Source organism: Marmota flaviventris, chromosome 10 (genome assembly GCF_047511675.1).
Source record: "Marmota flaviventris isolate mMarFla1 chromosome 10, mMarFla1.hap1, whole genome shotgun sequence".
NCBI classification, from domain to species: domain Eukaryota; kingdom Metazoa; phylum Chordata; class Mammalia; order Rodentia; family Sciuridae; genus Marmota; species Marmota flaviventris.
Genome location: NC_092507.1, coordinates 122,026,947 through 122,044,988, shown reverse-complemented (window position 1 = coordinate 122,044,988; position 18,042 = coordinate 122,026,947). Strand labels below are relative to the sequence as shown.

The following is an 18,042-nucleotide window of genomic DNA, read 5'->3' as shown; positions in this document are numbered from 1 at the left end:
ATAAATTAAATGAATTAATACATATGAAGTGAATAGAGTATCAGGCACATAATCAGTTTATTAAATTATTGTTATTAATATAAAAGAATTTTGCCCTCCTTGAAAAAATAGTACGTAAATATCCCAAGGTATAGGAGCTAATGCCCCTCCTCTTTTTGATTTTACTATTCTTTTTACTTATATTAAAATAGAATTGTAAAAATTCTCCATATACTATATTATTTATTTGTTTATTTATTTAGGTGCTGGGGATTGGATCCGTGAGTGCTTTACCACTGAATTACATCCCTATCTTTTTAGGATTTTTATTTTTTTAATTTGGAGACAAGTCTTGCTAAGTTACTGAGGCTGGCCTTGAACTTGTGATCTTCCTACCTCAGCTTCCCCCGTCTGTGGTATTATAGGCATGTGCCACTGGTCTTAGCATCCCTATACTCTTTTTAAAAATCCTCCTTCCTTTCTTTTTTTGCAGTCCTATGGTTTGACCCCAAGGCTTGTGTATACTAGGCAAGTGCTCTACCACTGAGCTACATTCCCAGTTCTCACCACTTACGTTTAATAATTATCAAGATTTTGCCACATTTTTACCATGTATCCTTTTTTCCTTTACATTTAAGGGTTCCTAGCAAAATCCATATTATTAGACCTATGTGTACTTCAGTATACATCTAAAAAATATGAACATTCTTCTTACATAAGCACAACATTATCAGACCTAAAAAATTAGCACCATTTTCTTTCCAAAGTCAGATTTTTCTATTTATCTGAAGTGAATATTTACAGTTCGTTTGTTAAAAATCTGGATCTAAACAAGGTTCTTATACCACATTTGATATACATGTTTGTTTGGTTTTCTAATATAGAGCAGTCTCCTTGGCCTCCCCAACCTTTTTCACACCATTATTTTATTGCAGAAATTGGGTCAGTGTCCTGTGGAATGTTCCACATTCTGAATTCATCTGTTTGTTTCCTAGTGGTGTCATTTAATATGTCCTTCTTTCTGCCTATATTTTCTATAAATGAGTTTTGTTCTAGTGGCTTGATTAGTTTCAGGTTCTGTATTTTTGGTACAAATACCATAATTAGTGTAATATATTATCATTACTTCACAACAGGCAGTACACAATATGTGGTTATTCCACTTTTAGTAGTAACAAGAATAATCAGTAGGTTTAGTGGTAATCTGATTTTTCCATTGTAAAATTGCCCGTTGTTCTTTTATCAAATGAGTGAGTCCAGAATTATTGCCTTCACCAATGATTTCATAAAGGTTGCATAGTTCTGGTTTTCTAATTATCTCATTTCTTTATATAGCCAAAGTTCTTTTTTTGTTTGGTTGATTTTTGGTTTTTGGTACCAGGGATTGAACTCAGGGGCATTCCACTACTAAGCCATATTCCTAGCCCTATTTTGTATTTTATTTAGCGGCAGGTCTCACTGAGTTGCTTAGTAGCCTCGATTTTGCTAAGGCTGGCTTTGAACTCACGATCCTCCTGTCTCAGCCTCTGGAGCCCCTGGGATTGCAGGTGTGCACCACCACTCTAGGTCACCAAAGTTCTTTGTACATATCTTTTTATTAGCAACTAAGGTTGTTTAGTTATCCTAAATGCAGTTTGTGGGAAAGGATAAATATTTAATTCTTTTCTTTTATTGACAATTTTCAGTGTAAAGAATTGGGACCCTACTTGATTCCAATGATGTCCAATGAGATGATTGTTACATTTTATTTTATTATTTTATTATTATGATTATTTTATTTGTTCTAATTAGTTATACATGACAGTAGAATGCACTTTGATGGATACATCAATGTACATAGGGTAGTAATGTCTCATTCTTTCTACTATGCTTCCTACTCCTATACCCCCTCCCCCTCTTTATTCCCCTCTACTTAATCTAAAGTAACTCTATTCTTCCCTAGCTTCCTCTTTATTGTGAATTAGCATCCGCATTTTTGCATTTAATTTTTTAAAATATTTTTAGTTGTAGATGGACACAACACAATACCTTTATGTTATTTTTATGTGGTTCTGAGTATCAAACCCAGTGCCTCATGTGTGCCAGGCCAGCACTCTATCACTGAGCCACAGCCTAGCCCCACATTTTATTTTTTAATGTCATGTAGGTTTTTAAATTAGCTGTGATTTAATCATGTATTATTTTTTTGATGCTCCTCTGGGTTGTTTTTGTTGTTGTTGTTGTTTGTTTTGGTACCAGGGATTGAATTCAGGGGTGCTTAACCACTGAGTCACATCCCCAGTCCTTTTTTGTATTTTATTTAGAGACAGGGTCTCACTAAATTGCTGAGATCCTTGCTAGTAAATATAGCTTTGAACTTTGGATACTCCTGCCTCAGTCTCCCAAGCTGCTGGGATTACAGGCTCAGGCACCGTGCCTGGCAAACGAGTCCATTTTTGGCCAGTGGATGTTCCTTCATACCTGCAACTGTTTATTCTTGATGCAGTCCATTAATTTATGATGTCATTCTTCCTTTTTTTTGGTATAACAAGATATTCTGTGCTCATCTTTGTACATTTCTTACCCTAGATCTATAATAAGTCATTTCTCTAAGGAATCTTGGTTCTTTTTAGTGAGAAATGGTATTTAAAGATCATATGCTGGGTATAATCCTTGCTTGTAGTCCTTTTGTATGCCTTTAGACCTAACTATCAGGATTTTCAGTGAGACAAGCAGGTTTCTGGGTATCTGTGCTTATTTCTCCTTTATAGCAAACAAAAATATATTTTTCTCATACATTTATTCATCTATTGTATATCATGACAAAGGACAAATGTAGAATATATAAAAATAAAAATAGGCAATTTTGAAAATTATACAATGATGGAGTAATTGCCAAGAAAATGCTTCTTTGTTTTCTTTCTTTGCGTTTCTCAATTTTTTAAGCCTAGGTTATATATATATATATATATATATATATATATATATATATATATATATATATTTTCTTAATTTGATATATTTGTTATGCATGACAGTAGAATGCATTATGATACATCATACATAAATGGAGTATAACTACTCATTTGTCTGGTTGTACATGATGTAGAGTTACACAGGTAATGTAATCATGTATACACATAGGCTAATAATGTCTGATTCATTCTATTATCATTTCTACCCCCATGCCCGCTCCTGTCCCTTCACTCCCCTTTGTTTAGCCCAAATTACCTCTGTCCCACCCCCCCCAACCCCCATTGTGGATTAGTGTCCACATATCAGAAAATATTTAGGCCTAGGTTTTTTGGTTTTTTTTTTAAATACTTTTTCTCCTGTGCTAGTACTGAGACTTTTAGCTAGAAGATATTTTCTAAACCTTGAGTGCATTTCGGTTTCTATTCAGTTCAGTACAAAATGGTATTTTAATTCCCAGTTCCCATAACACATCAGTGATGAACTTAGGCTTGATATTCGAACAGATAGGAGAAGAAGGGATATAATTATCTTTGCTTTTCTGGGGTACTAATAGTCAGCAGTTTTATCTTGTTAAGTTAATACCTTATTTATATCAGGATTGATCTTAAAAAGGGATTTTGTTACTATTTTTGCTTTGTTGTTTGTATGTAATTTCAATTTTCATTTATTGCACATGGAATCTTTCGATTTATTTTTTGTCATGTTAAGACCTTAGTTCCTGGAGAGAAGGACTGATCATTGTTTAATATGCCTCTTGTCACAATATTTTTTATTTGTATGTACTTACCAAGTACATTTCTTATAAGATATTTAAGAAGATCTTTGTGTAATATTTCATAGGAAAACTGATATAACAAAAAAAAAAAACAACTGTTACTAGCTTGTATTGGAAAGGAGAAACTCAGATCACAACTGGGTTAAATAAAGGAATTTTTTTTCCTTTTCTTGATATATCTGTATACATGTGTGCATGTACACTTACAGAGGATAGCTCTGCCTGGGCATGGTGGTACAGGCATACACTATACTCCCAGCAACTCAGGAGGCTGAGGCAGGAGGATCACAAGTTCAAGACCAGCCTCAGCAACTTAGTGAGATTCTCAGCAACTTAATGGGATGCTATTTCTAAATAAATAAATGAATAAATAAATAAATGGGGGGGGATGCTAGGGATATAGCTTAGTGTAAAATAAGTACAAAATAAAAAATAGTACAAAATAAAAAGATAACTCTGAACCAGATAGTTTTTATGAAACCAAAATGGGCTGCCCTCTCCCCACTCCCCTCTTCACATGCGTTCATTGTCTGATTTAGTTTTCCTGAAACTATTCTCTCCTGCTTAAACTTTAGGCTATTGCAGCAAAGGTTGGCATGGACAGTACGACAGTGAATTACTTTGCCTTATTTGAAGTGATCAATCATTCCTTTGGTAAGTGCTAGTGGCTGATATTGTTTTATTTGGGTATTTTAGTCTAATACCATTGGATAGAAAATAGCTTGAAGACAAGCGAGATCCCACTCATCAGAACTATCTACAATAACCAGACCAGGCCAATCTTGTTAGTTCTGGTCATAAAGATGCATGATTGCTGTTGATTCTTCTGCCTCTGTTGTCAGTACAAAAAGGTTTTTACACTTTCATGAGGTTCTTCTAAATCAGAGGTTCAAAATTCATATATTCTAATGAAATAGCCTTAAAAAGGGGAAGTTCTCTTTAACCACATGTGGTTTCAATATACTTTATGTTTTTTGTAAAGATTTTTAAGAATAGTTTTTTGTTTTCAGAAGTTAGAGATTCATTGATTAAAAGCCTTTGTTTTAATGCTTATGTTTAAGTTTCTGTGTGAATAAATTTCCTCTTCCTAGAAAGTTATATTGCATAATGGCAGGAATTTTTTATTTTATAAAAGTTGGGATGGTGGTCACATGGGATTGCATCGAGACTACACAGAAGAGGGTATCTGAGGACTTGCTCTGAAAGACATGGATTTTTTTACACTTCATGGATCTTTTCCACATCCTACACAGGGTTAAGACTAGAAATATCAGGCCTTCCTCATCCCAGGAGAAGGGGTGATAAATATGGGGAGCCTTGCCATCCCTGGTCAAGGTAGAGCAACTTTGGTTCCTCCAAAGCAGTTGTGTCCCTATTATTACTTGTCTTCCCAACTCTCAACAGCCTAACTAGGAAGTTGTAAATTATGTTACAAAATAATACTAGGATATCTAGGATGCTAGAGTACCAAAATACTTGGATTCTAATCTTATCCCTTTGTTAGCTTGAGGTTTCACTTTGTATAAAATGAGAAATATTAAATCTGTCTTTCACAATGTTTTAAAGCCAAATAGACATCAAGAATATGTCTATTTGGCTTTAAAACATCTATTTATTTATTTGTTTGTTTATTTATATGTGGTACTGAAGATTGAACCCAGGGCCTCACACATGCCAGGCAACTGCTCTACCACTGAGCAACAACCCCAGCCCCAAGTGGTGGTGTTTTATCCTGCTGTGCACTGTTAGGGAGAAGTAATATTATACAGAACACACTTTTTTCTGTGATGGAAGCCTTAGGGTTTCAGGGATGGGGTGGGATGGGAAGAGCTTTTCAGGTCTTAATAAAAAGTTCGTTGAGAATGGCCACAGGAGAGTTTGTGAGTGCCCATAGTTGGGTAAGAGGAGAGGCTTGCTCTGAAGATGTTCAGATAATGGATCAGGTATTTTAACTCAGTTTGGAGTTCATGCTGTCCACAGAGTCATCATGTTAACTGAAGGAGCCTCCATTCAAGTGATAAATTTCAGTCAGTTTGAGGCTTGATTGGTCATAGTTACAGTTAGCAGGGATATGTTTAGCTAAATACATGGTTATTTTGTGTTCCCATGGCAGAGCTCCTTGGTGAAATTGAGCCGATGCTTTGGTCAGTGATAACATACCATTCTTGATCTGCCTGGCATAGTTCATACTAGGAAAATTCCTTATATCAGCTTTCTTTGTTTTGTCTTTTCTCCAGTACGTAAGCTGGCTCCCAATGAGTTTCCTCATAAACTCTACGTCCAAAATTATACATCCGCTGTGCCAGGCACCTGCCTGACTATTCGAAAGTGGCTTTTTACAACAGAAGAAGAAATCCTCTTAAATGACAATGACCTTGCTGTTACCTATTTCTTTCATCAGGTGGGTGAATTGATCTTCCTGAAAATCCTGGTTTCTTTTTCTGTTTGTTATAGTTGGTAATTTGCCAATTCATTGTGAATCCTTGGGTAAGCCACTTTGTTCCTGGGTCTGAGTTATATTTATAAAATTTCTATCCTATTTTACAAAAGATGTCATAAGTTTTAGAGGTAAAATAATTTTTAAACAACAGGAAATGAGCATTATGGCTGGGTGTCTGTTCAGAATTCTTTTTTTTTTTTTAAGATAGAAGAGAGAGAATTTTTTAATATTTATTTTTCAGTTTTCGGTGGACACAACATCTTTATTTTATTTTTATGTGGTGCTGAGGATCGAACCCAGTGCCCTGCGCATGCTAGGCGAGTGTGTTACCGCTTGAGCCACATCTCCAGCCCTGTTCAGAATTTTTTTCATCAATATTATATATACTGTGTGGGAAAAATAAACTACTTGTTTCCCCTCTTCTCTCATCCCATAGTCAGTATAGGAATAGGGATTGCTTCCCTCTAGCAAGCAAGCAATTTTACAGTGGATACCAGCTGGGCATTGTTAAATTTAACTCAGTTCTAAGGCTGTCTACCTGGAGATAATATCAGGATCCCAAAGGTCATGGCCTCAGTTCCAGGTCTGCCCTCACTTTTGACCCAGTTACAAATCCTGGCCTCTGAACCAACTACAAGTAGGTGGTCATCCGCCTTCTCAGGTTTGATTAATTTGCTAGAGCAGCTCACAGAACTCAGGGAAACACTTTACTTAACATTTACTGGCTTATTATAAAGAAATTTTAAAGGCTACAAGTAAGCATAAAATGAGAGACATATAGAGACATACAGGGCAAGGTCTGGAAAGGTCTGGAAAGGTGTGGAGTGCAGAAGCTTCCATCTTCCTGCCCCCTCCTGGCACATGGATATGTTCTGTTTACCTCCCTATGAATCTCCATGTATTCAGTAGTCCAGAAGCTCCCAGAACCCTCTCCTTTGGGCTTTTGTGGTGACTTTTATTACATGGGCATAATTGAAGTATAGACAACCATGTCAAAATGGAATTGGACAAAAATACTACAATCTAATGCTAATAGACCAAGAGGGAATACCCGGCAAGGCTTGTTTGTTCAGATTCTTCTTGGCCGCTCTGTGCAGCATTCCTTCCTGATGGACTCCATCTGAAATGGGGATCTTATTATCAGAGAATTTTTTTTTTTTTTTAATTTTTAAATTTTGGGACAGGGTCTCACTAAGTCGCTGAGGCTGGCCTTGAACTTGGAATCCTCTTTCTTCACCCTCCTAAGCTGGTGGGATGATAGGATTGTAGGTATGTATCACTGCTCCTGGCTTGAGAATTTCCTTATGGCCAACTTTGACACAGAAAAACCAAGGAATTATATTACTTCTACTCAATTTTTCAGATCATGCAGTATATCTTAATTTTCTACCATCAAAGATGAGATACTTGTTTTCTTCCTCCCCCATTTCCATTCTCATTACATACCCATATGACTAGAAGATAAATCTGAGAAAGTTCTGGAAAAAATAGACCAAGAAAACAATTAAAAATGTGAGAGATAAGATATTGACACAATGGGTCAGAACAAGAAGTCCCTTATCAGAATATTAAGAGTTCCAAAAGGAGAGTCAAAAAAATAAAAATTAGATATTATCAATATAACAATTCAAAAAACCAGATCAGAAAAGACACAGATTTCCCATACAGGACTCAACATAATAAATGAAAATAAATCCACAGCACTCAACATAATAAATGAAAATAAATCCACAGCAAGCCTTGTGTTTGTGAAATTTAAGACTAATGGATTTTGGATTTTTTTAAATTAAATTTTATTTTTTTGGTACCAGGGATTGAACCCAGGGGCACCCAGCCACTGAGCCACATCCCCAGCCCTATTTTTGTATTTTATTTAAGACAGGGTCTCACTGAGTTGCTTAGCACCTTGCCATTTGCTGAGGCTGGCTTTGAACTCGAGATCCTCCTGACTCAGCCTCCTGAGCTGCTGGGATTACAGGCCGGTGCCACTGTGCCCAGCAAGACTGATGGAGACAAAAAAAAAAAAAAAAAAAAAAATTATATAGGCTTCTGAAAAGAAAAGAAAAAGTCACATAATGACCAGGGTACAGTAGTCAGTGGCAGAGTGCTTGTCTTATGCAAAGCCCAGGATTCAGTCCCTAGGACTGAAAAGAAAAAAAAGCCACACAAAATGGTACAGTAATAAGAACATCCCCACCTCCAGCCCGCCGCCGGCTCTCAGTACTGGACTTCACACATGCTCGGCATGCACTCACTCTACCACCAATTAATTACAAGAACACAGAAAATTAAGCAAATGAAGAAGGAGGATAAAATTAGCTGAGGAAAAGCAAAATGTTATAAAAGAGATGAAAACTAAAAATAGTATCTATTATGTGACTTTGCTGTAAATTTCATAATTATTAGAGCAATAATCATAAACACTGAATATTATCTAACAGATATTATAATTTGACTCTACTATGGGGATGAGAAAGATGAAAAGGATACAGGTATGTGGTGGGAATGAAAGAGGAAAAAGCTAGTGTGAAAAATTAAGAGATGCTGCATACACAGATAGTCTATATTTTGGATTTTCTGTTGATTTCTGCTTTTATTTTTGACTCAACATCCCCTATTTTTTTTCCCAAGTTTTTTTTTTTTTTTTGTACCGGGGATTGAACCCAGGGGCACTTAACCATTGAGCCACGTCCCTAGCCCTTTTTTAAAATAATTTTTAATTTTGAGTCAGGGTCTTGCTAAGTTGCTGAGTGCCTCATTAAATTGCTGAGGCTGGCCTTGAACTTTCAATCCTCCTGCCTCACCATCCTGAGCCACTGGGATTACAGGCATGTGCCACTGCACCCATCCTAGGTCAGTTTTTGAGGTTGGTGCTTGACACACTTCTGAAAGGAAGTCTAGAGGGGTTTTAGGAATGTCTACCATGTTTGCAGGAGCACTCTTAGCACCAAAAGCTCCCCATTTTGGTTATTATTTATTTGTGTGATACTATGATACTATTGTGTGATAATATTTCATAAAGCTAAGCCTTCTGTATTAATCAGCTTCATGTTACTATAACAGAATACCTGAGGTGATTAATTTAAAGAGAAGAGATTCATTTTGGATTACAATTCTGGAGGTTTCAGTCCAAGATTGGATAGCCTCATTGCTGTGGGCTTCTGGCCAGGGCAGCATCTCATAGCAGGAGTGCATGATGGAACAAATTGCTTGTCATGAACCATGAAGCATTTAGAGAAAGGAAGAGACTGCGGTCCTAAAGTACCATTTGAGAGCAAGTCCTCAATGACCTATGCCCCATCTCCCAAAGGTTCCTCCGTCTCCTAATAGTGCCACCCAGGGGACCAAGCCTTTAGCACAGGCCTTTGGGGAACATTCAACATCCATCTACATATAGCACCCTCCTCTTTTAAAACACTCAGTAGTCTTGCCCATTTTACTTGTGATTTACCAAATGATTTTTATCCCATTTTGTAATACCTTATAAGATACCCTGTAACTATTCCAGTTGGAATTTTGTTAAATTTATAGTTTCCCAAAATAATTACTGTTTTTATTAAATGCAATACTCCCAACTAAATACATAAGATTTCTATTTTATTCAACTCCTCTTTCCTCAAATAAAGTTCTATAGTTTTGTTTCACATGTGATTTAAACTAATTCTCCAAATTTTTACATTTTTTTTGCTATTATGAGTGGAATTTTTTTCATTGTTGGAGTGAAAAAGTCATTAGCTTGGAGTCAGAATATTTGTTTCAATGTAAGCTTTACATTGAGTAAATCCCTAGCAGAGCCTTGATGAAGTCTGTTTTCTGGTGTATTAGAGAGGAATAATAGTGTTTCACAGCTGTTTTTATTAAGTGAGTATTAGAATTTAGATGAGGCCGAGCATATGAAATTGCTTTATGAATTATAAACCTGTAAGACAAAAGTATAATTTAGGGATATAAAAAAGCTATTGCTGTTGTAGCAGTATCTCATACCAGCAGCTTTTTAGAACTCTTCTTATTGCCCCAAATTATTTCACAGCTTTATTGAAGTAATTGATATACAGTAGGCTATGCATATTTAAGATATACAGTTTGATTTTATTTAACTTTATTAAATATATATGTAAATATATGTAATTTTATTTATTTATTTATTTGCTTATGTCTGTGTGTGTGCTCATAGTGCTGGAGTTCACACCTGTGGCCTTGCACATGCTAGACAAGTATTCTACCACTGAGCCACATTCCCAGTTCCTCTTAACCATTTTTAAGCATGTAGTTCAGTGGTGTTAAGTATATTAATATTGTTGTACAACAGATCTCCAGAACCTTTTCATCTTGCAAAAGTGACACTATCTGCCCATTAGATAACAATTTCTCATTTCCTTTTCTCTGCCACCCTTGATAACTACCTTTCTTCTATCTCAATGAATTAGACTACTTTAGATACCTCACTCATGTAAGTGGAATGAGAGTTTTTGTCTTTTTTGAGGACTGGGTTATTTCACTTAGCAAAATATACTTAAGGTACATATATGACAGATTTTCTTTCCTTTTTTAAGGCTCACTAATAATATATGGTATGTATACACTGCATTTTATTTTTTCGTTCATTTGTAGATGGACATGCAATTTACTTCCACACCTCTTGGTAGGTGTGGATAATGCTGTTTGAACATGAGGTTCAGATATATCCCTTTGAGATACCTTTTTTTAAAATACCTAGAAGTGGGGCTGGAGTTGTGGCTCAGTGGTAGAGTGCTCGCCTAGCACCTGTGGGGCCCTGGGTTCAATCCTCAGCACCACATAATAAATAAATAAATAAATTGAAGGTATTTTGTCCAACTACAACTAAATAAAATAAAATAAAATACCTAGAAGTGGCTTTACTGAATTATATAGTGATTCTATTTTTAATTTTTGAGGAATTACTATACTGTTTTCCATAGTGATTGCTTCATTTCATATTTCTGCTGACATTGTACAGGGCTCAAATGATATTTTGATTGTATCTTTTAGAAAGTAATATTCATTTTCCCTTAATTAGTTTTAGTTATTTTTGAATTATATTTTTTTGGGGGGGGTACCAGCAATTGAACTCCGGGACACTCAACCACTGAGCCACATCCCCAGCCCTGCCTTATTTATTTTTTTTTGTTTTACAGACAGGGTCTCACTGAGTTGCTTAGTGCCTCGCTTTTGCTGAGGCTGGCTTTGAACTCCAGGTCTTCCTGCCTCAGCCTCCTGAGCTGCTGATTACAGGCGTGTACCACTGTACCTGGCCTTTGTGTTATTATTTTGATGATAGGAATGAATATCTAATGTGTTTCTAAAGTGTTATAGATTATAAGATACACCAATATTTTATGTATTGCTAAGAAAGAAAAAAGCTGCCAATTAAATCGACACAAATTCTAGATAAACCTGGTAGATCATATACACATTTAAGCTGTTCCTTCCTGAAATTTACTAAAAGAACAGTAATGGGATTGTCAAAGGTCATAAACCTGCAAGGACAAAGAGAACAGGAGAGGACACCATAGCAGATGATAACTGTCTACAATTTGTAGGAAATATTTGAATGACTCTAGAGAAGTTTTGGTGTTTGGTGTTGGTTATAGGGGTTGCAGAACTGGTTACTGTTTGTAAGTGGTTGACAAGAACTGGATATTGTTTGTAAATAGAAAGTTACAAACAAAAACATGAAGCAGTTTAATGTCAGAGAAAGCAAAACAAATACACACACACAAGAAAGGAAGGCAGAGTACAGCAGTGCCTTAGCTTGAGTGCTGTTCACACGCTCACAGTAATGTAGAGAATTGATTAAATTTTTATTGAGAGGTTGAGGGAAGAGGAAGAGGGAGTATTTGGGTGTTATATGAGAGCTAGAGCTCAATGTGTATGACACAGCAAATCAACAGTGTCTAAAATCAGTAAGTCAGAAATTATTAGTGTAAGCATGACATTTAGAATTATTGAAGGATGATCATAAAAACTGCTTAAGGTGCTTAAAAGTAGCTGCCATTATGGAATGAAGCTCTGGATCAGGAGACTGCTCTTTTTATTAGGAGCCTTTTAGTAATAGTTTTAAATTATGTGTATTAAAAAAATTTTTTTTAGATGTTGATGAACATTTATTTTATTCATTATGTGGTCCTAAGAATCGAACCCAGGGTCTCACACATGCTAGGCAAGAGCTTTACCACTGAGCCACAACTCCAGCCCCAAATTATGTGCATCTTTTACTTAAATATTTTTTTTTTAATTAAGAAGAAAAGGAGTCTAGTGTGGTGCTATTTATATTTTCCACTCAGGGATAGTCCAGCAATATAATCTTGATTCGAAATGAAAAAGGAGAGAACATTTTACTGCCTCATGTGAAATAGAGCTCATTCAGTGTAGCTAAATGGAATTGATAATTGCTCTGACCCACCTCTGCCCTGGGGAAATATTTATCAAATAAGTACTACTATGAGACAGACACCACTCTAGGTATTGGGATCTGAATAAAATAGAAACAAGTATTTTTATTTGGTCATCAGAAAAAGTTGGAAAGCCTTTTCCCTTAGCTAAATAACACTTTAAGTTATAGTCTACCTATGGTATTCTCAGGGATTGGTTTCAGGACTCACTTTTCACCCCCATGGATTCCAAAATCTGAGATGCTCAAGTCCCTTCTGAAAAATAGCATAGTATGTTCATGTAGCCTATCACGTCCTTCTGCATGCTTTAAATCATCTCTAGATGAGAACTAATACAATTTAAGTGCTAAGATTAAATTGTATTAGTTCTCATCTGTATTGTTTAGGGAATAATGCCAAGAAAACTCACCTATACATGTTCAGTACAGGCACGGTTTGGGGGGAATATTTTCTGTGATTGGTTGAATCTGCACATGCTAAACCCAAAAACATGGATGGAAACTGGATAAACCAGCATTTGTTTATTTGCCCTCTTTACTTCTGCCCCAGCTTTTATTTAAATTTGGCCAGGAACAGCACAACCTTGTGATGATAAATAGCAAATGTTCGGGTTCTTTAGGACATTGCATAGCATTTCTTATTCAGCATCCCCTCTGTACTTATGATCTTCTGTGCTCAAGTGAGCCCCACTTGTATGGCCAAGTTTAGGGAGAGTCTGGCATAATCTTTCTACTAAACAGTTCCTGGCAGGATGTTCATATCCTTATGTGGTTCTTAGAGCAAAAAGATACTAATACCATTGATACTAATATTGATTATATACTTTTAAACATTCTTAACATCTATTATTTCATTTTATTGTCTTTGAAGAGATGAGCATTATTCATGTTTTACAGATTGAGAGTTTAAATGACTTTCCCAAGTACATATTGGTAGTTGACAGAGGTAAAGGTTGAACTAGTGTCTTGATTTGGTCCTGAACTCATTTTACTGTCCAACTCTTTTCCCTTAAGACTATGGGAAATAATTCCTACCTTAAGTACCACAGCATCTTTGATCTCACTTTGATTCTCTCCTCAGCTTAATTCATTTGGCACTCAGACAAAAATCTGTCTTTCTTTAAAAAAAAAAAAAAAAAAATCCACAAATTTTTGCCAGGTGTGGTGGCACATGTTTATAATCCCAGTTACTTATTGCATGGAAATGGAAGGAGACCCTCATTGTTATACAAAATTACATATAAGAGGATGTGAGGGGAAAGGGGGAAAAAAAGAGAAATGAATTACAGTAGATGGGGTAGAGAGAGAAGATGGGAGGGGAGGGGAGGGGAGGGGAGGGGGGATAGGAAGGGGAGAGGAAAGGCAGCAGAATACAACAGACTCTAGTATGGAAGTATGTATAAACGTGGATGTATAACCAATGTGATCCTGCAATCTGTACACGTGGTAAAAATAAGAATTCATAACCCACTTGAATCAAATGTATGAAATATGATGTCAAGAGCTTTGTAATGTTTTGAGTGAGCAATAAAAAAAAAATCCCAGTTACTTGGTAGGCTGAGGCAGAAGGAATACAAATTAGAGCCAATTTGGGTGACTTAAACCCTGTAGCTCAGTGATAGAGGACCATGGGTCCTATCCCCAGGACTGCAAACAAAACAAACAAACTTTTATTGCTTTTTTTTTTTTCTTTTTTTCATAAAGCTCTTTACTTAAACCTGTTTCCTTAAATGAAATTCCTGTGTATGCTTTTTGGGATCTTTAAATAATCTATTGCTAAGCTATCTATCCAGCATTATCTTTCATTTTCCCCTCACATGTGTCCTTTGTTGAAATCAGGCATATCTCTTTTCTAAGTGTTTTTTAAGCTCAAACCCATTCCTGCTTCCTGTCTTCACTGTGTACTTTCTCTTATTCAGCCTGTCCTTTGGAGGTCTATCCAAGGCCTTCCTTGTAATTATGATTAGCTTTAAGTGTTTCTGTTTTGACTGCACATTTCTCTTATAGTCTGTACTGTATATTTTTTCTGTATCATTATTACTTTTAATGTGGTATTATTTCAGTGCTAATTGTTTTCACATGGATAAATTTGCCAGAATTTAAGTCTCTTGACAAGAGAAATCAAATCCCTTACATGCCTAGAACAATCCTTGAACACACATGCCAGGTACTCTTTATTTATTTATTTACTTATGTATTTATCTAAATCAGTTATACATGACAGCAGAATGCTCTTTGTACACAAATGGAGTACAATTTTTGACTTCTCTGATTGTACCCCAAGTAGGATCTCACCATTTGTGCAATCATACATGTATCTTGGTCTCACTCCACCATCTTTCCTACTCCCATGCTCCTCCCCCACCAGGTACTCCTTAAATACTAGTTATTCCAATAAATATACCCATGTAGCAGTTCACTGTGATGGTAATGATGATCCAAATGGATACAGGTTTTTCTGAGATTGCATCTATCTCTTTACTTTGATCAAAAATGTACTTGATAATGACTTTTACATTTCCTTCTTCCCTGCCTTTGTCTTGGTGATAGGCTGTCGATGATGTGAAGAAAGGTTACATCAAAGCAGAGGAAAAGTCTTACCAATTACAAAAACTATATGAACAAAGGAAAATGGTCATGGTAAGTTAATGTCCCCATAATACTTTTATAAAATGCCCCCTTTTACCTCTTAAACCTGTTGTTCCAGTCATTTTTGAAAGGTCCTGTAGCCTGATAAGTGACTTAACTAATTTAAAAAAAAAGGAAGAAGAAGGGATATGTAGGTGTTGATGCAGGCAGTTGTAATTCCTCCATTTAGCACCCAGAAAGCTTGGATTACTATACATCTATACCTAGGCATATAATTTTTATTATTAATAATAACTAAACATTTTTTATAAAAGAAGTGCTAAAACAGAGATACACAAAACATTATGATATGCTGAAGATAAAATTGTATAATAACGACATTTATTTGTTTATTTTTTTAAGGGCTGGGGATGTGGCTCAAGCGGTGGCACGCTCACCTGGCATGCATGCAGCCCGGGTTCGATCCTCAGCACCACATACAAACAAAGATGTTGTGTCTGCCGAAAACTAAAAAATAAATATTAAAGATTCTCTCTCTCTCTCTCTCTCTTTAAAAAAAAAAAAAAAGAATTTTTTAATTTTTTTTTTTTCCCAGTTTTTGGCAAACACAACATCTTTCTTTGTATGTGGTGCTAAGGATCGAACCCAGGCTGCACGCATGTCAGGCGAACGCGCTACCGCTTGAGCCACATCCCTAGCCCCTAATAACGACATTTAGACTTTCTTTTTTTGTTTTGTTTTGTTTTGTAACCCAGGATTGAACCCATGGGTGCTTAACCACTGAGCCACATCCCCAGCCCTTTTTTATATTGTACTTAGGGCATCATTAAGTCGCTGAGGCTGGGTTTGAACTCGAAATCCTTCTGCCTCAGCCTCCCAAACTGCTGGGATTACAGGTGTGTGCCACTGAGCACAGATAGATTTTTTTTTTTAATTTTTTAATATTTATTTTTTAGTTTTCGGCAGACACAACATCTTTGTTGGTATGTGGTGCTAAGGATTGAACCCGGGCCGCACGCATGCCAGACGAGTGCGCTACCGCTTGAGCCACATCCCCAGTCCCATAGATAGATTTTTAACATTACAAGTTTTTTTAATTGTGATTTAGCAGTAGCAAAATAATTTGTTTTTACAACTTGCATTTCCGCAGTTGATTGGACATTTATGCTTAGTTGTGCTTTGGTTTGTCTGATATCCTAGAGTTGTGGTGTTTGATTTGGCAGCTACTATTTCTCATGTGAGTATTTAAATCTAGATTTAAATTCATTTGAATAAAGTTTAAAATTCATTTCTTTGGTTGCAGTAGCCACATTTCAAGGGCTAAGTAGCTATATGTGGCTAGTAGCTGTCATATTAGAAACACAAATGTAGAACATTTTCATTACCACAGAAAATTCTGTTGGACAGTGTTGCTTAAGATGTTCCCTAAATGTTTTAAAGTTAGTTTTCAATTTGCATCTGCTACAAATACTGGAATGGGAATTGTCAAAAATTAGTAAAGAAAACATACAAAAATTTTCACTCATATCTTAGAATTTCTCTTTTGGCTGATTCACATGTAGTTGAAATTTTTCCGTTTATTTTTCATGATTTCACATGGGGTAGTACTTGCATTTGTAATGATTCTGATAGCTCACTTGAATTATTTTGTACCTTCTGTATGCTTTTTTATGAGGGAATGTTCATCTATTTAAATTAATTGAGTTGGATAAGACTACAAAGAAGTCAACCATTGACCTTAGTCTATAATCTCATATCTAGGTAGGATAGTTATTTTATCATGTATCTGATGGAAAGTAATAAGTCTCTTTTTGGCCCAGAAAATTACCAAAGATTGGGGAGCTGTCTTACCTCTTGTACATATCAAGAGGCTGAAATAGAAAATGCAAAAATCTTTTAAATATAATTAAATCTTGGCAGAATTTTGGGGAAGGAAATTTTTCAGTGTTTGAGACAGGATTTTAAAATGCAACTTCCACCTGTTTTGTTTTAAGATAATGACATTTTCTTCTGTATGTTAATAGATCATTCTAACTAATACATTTACATCTTTTTGGTGATGAGGGCTAAATACTAAAGGGCCTAAACCTCTGCAGTAGTTCTTTGATTTTGCCAAAGCCAACGAAGTCTTCCTGTTCCTAAAAAGATAATAGAAATCAAAGTAGTTTCACAATACATATTGTTTCTTTGTATAAACAGGACTCCAAACACTATCCTTCTATTTATATGTTCAACAAAAAAATACTTCTTGAGCACCAAGTATGTACCAGACACAGTACAAGGTACTAGAGAAGTAAATAGGTTTGGATTGTTCTTTAGCAAAATATAGGAAATCTGAATTTAATTAAAGCACAGAAATCTATTATCAAGTCATTTTTAGACTCAGTTTTGTAATTTCATAGTCACCCAGTTAAGAACTAGAGTTTAGTTGATACACAGATGTTTTCCCATGAGTCATTTTAGGCAAGGACTTTAAAATATGCTTAAACATTTATGGAATTCTGTTGTGTTGGAAACTTAGCCAACATGTAAGTATGTTGGGAAGGGAATCTCACCAAAGTTTGAATTTTTATGTATTCAAGTATCTGTGTTCAAAGACAGCCTAGCTAATATCATCTCAGACATGCCCTTCAGGTCCTGGTACACTAACTACAGTAACTTAGCGTGGTTTGATAGGACTGCACTTAGGCCAAATCACTACATTTAGTTGCTAAATTACCATGAGATCTGCAGCAACTCAATAAGATTCTCAGTTTTAGTTCCTTTCCCACAAATTGCCAATATTCAGTTTGTCAGCTATCAAATAGAATCTTGACAAAATACTTCAGGATTCTTAGTCAGTTAATAAGATTTGTGTACGTTCCCCGTGTCCTTCAATATAGAGGACAGCTC

At 35.8% G+C, this 18,042-nt stretch overlaps 1 protein-coding gene across 4 annotated transcripts in view; it reads left to right on the top strand.

The window, feature by feature from the left end:
- The window catches only part of Snx27 (sorting nexin 27), a 75,530-nt gene that overhangs the window by 47,837 nt on the left and 9,651 nt on the right, over window positions 1-18,042 (top strand). For all 4 annotated transcript variants that reach the window (XM_071618426.1, XM_071618425.1, XM_027953695.2 and 1 more), the window contains 3 exons: window positions 4,285-4,363; window positions 5,947-6,110; window positions 15,112-15,201. In XM_071618426.1, the coding sequence (XP_071474527.1) occupies window positions 4,285-4,363; window positions 5,947-6,110; window positions 15,112-15,201 (333 nt within the window). The remainder of the gene's footprint in view (window positions 1-4,284; window positions 4,364-5,946; window positions 6,111-15,111; window positions 15,202-18,042) is intronic.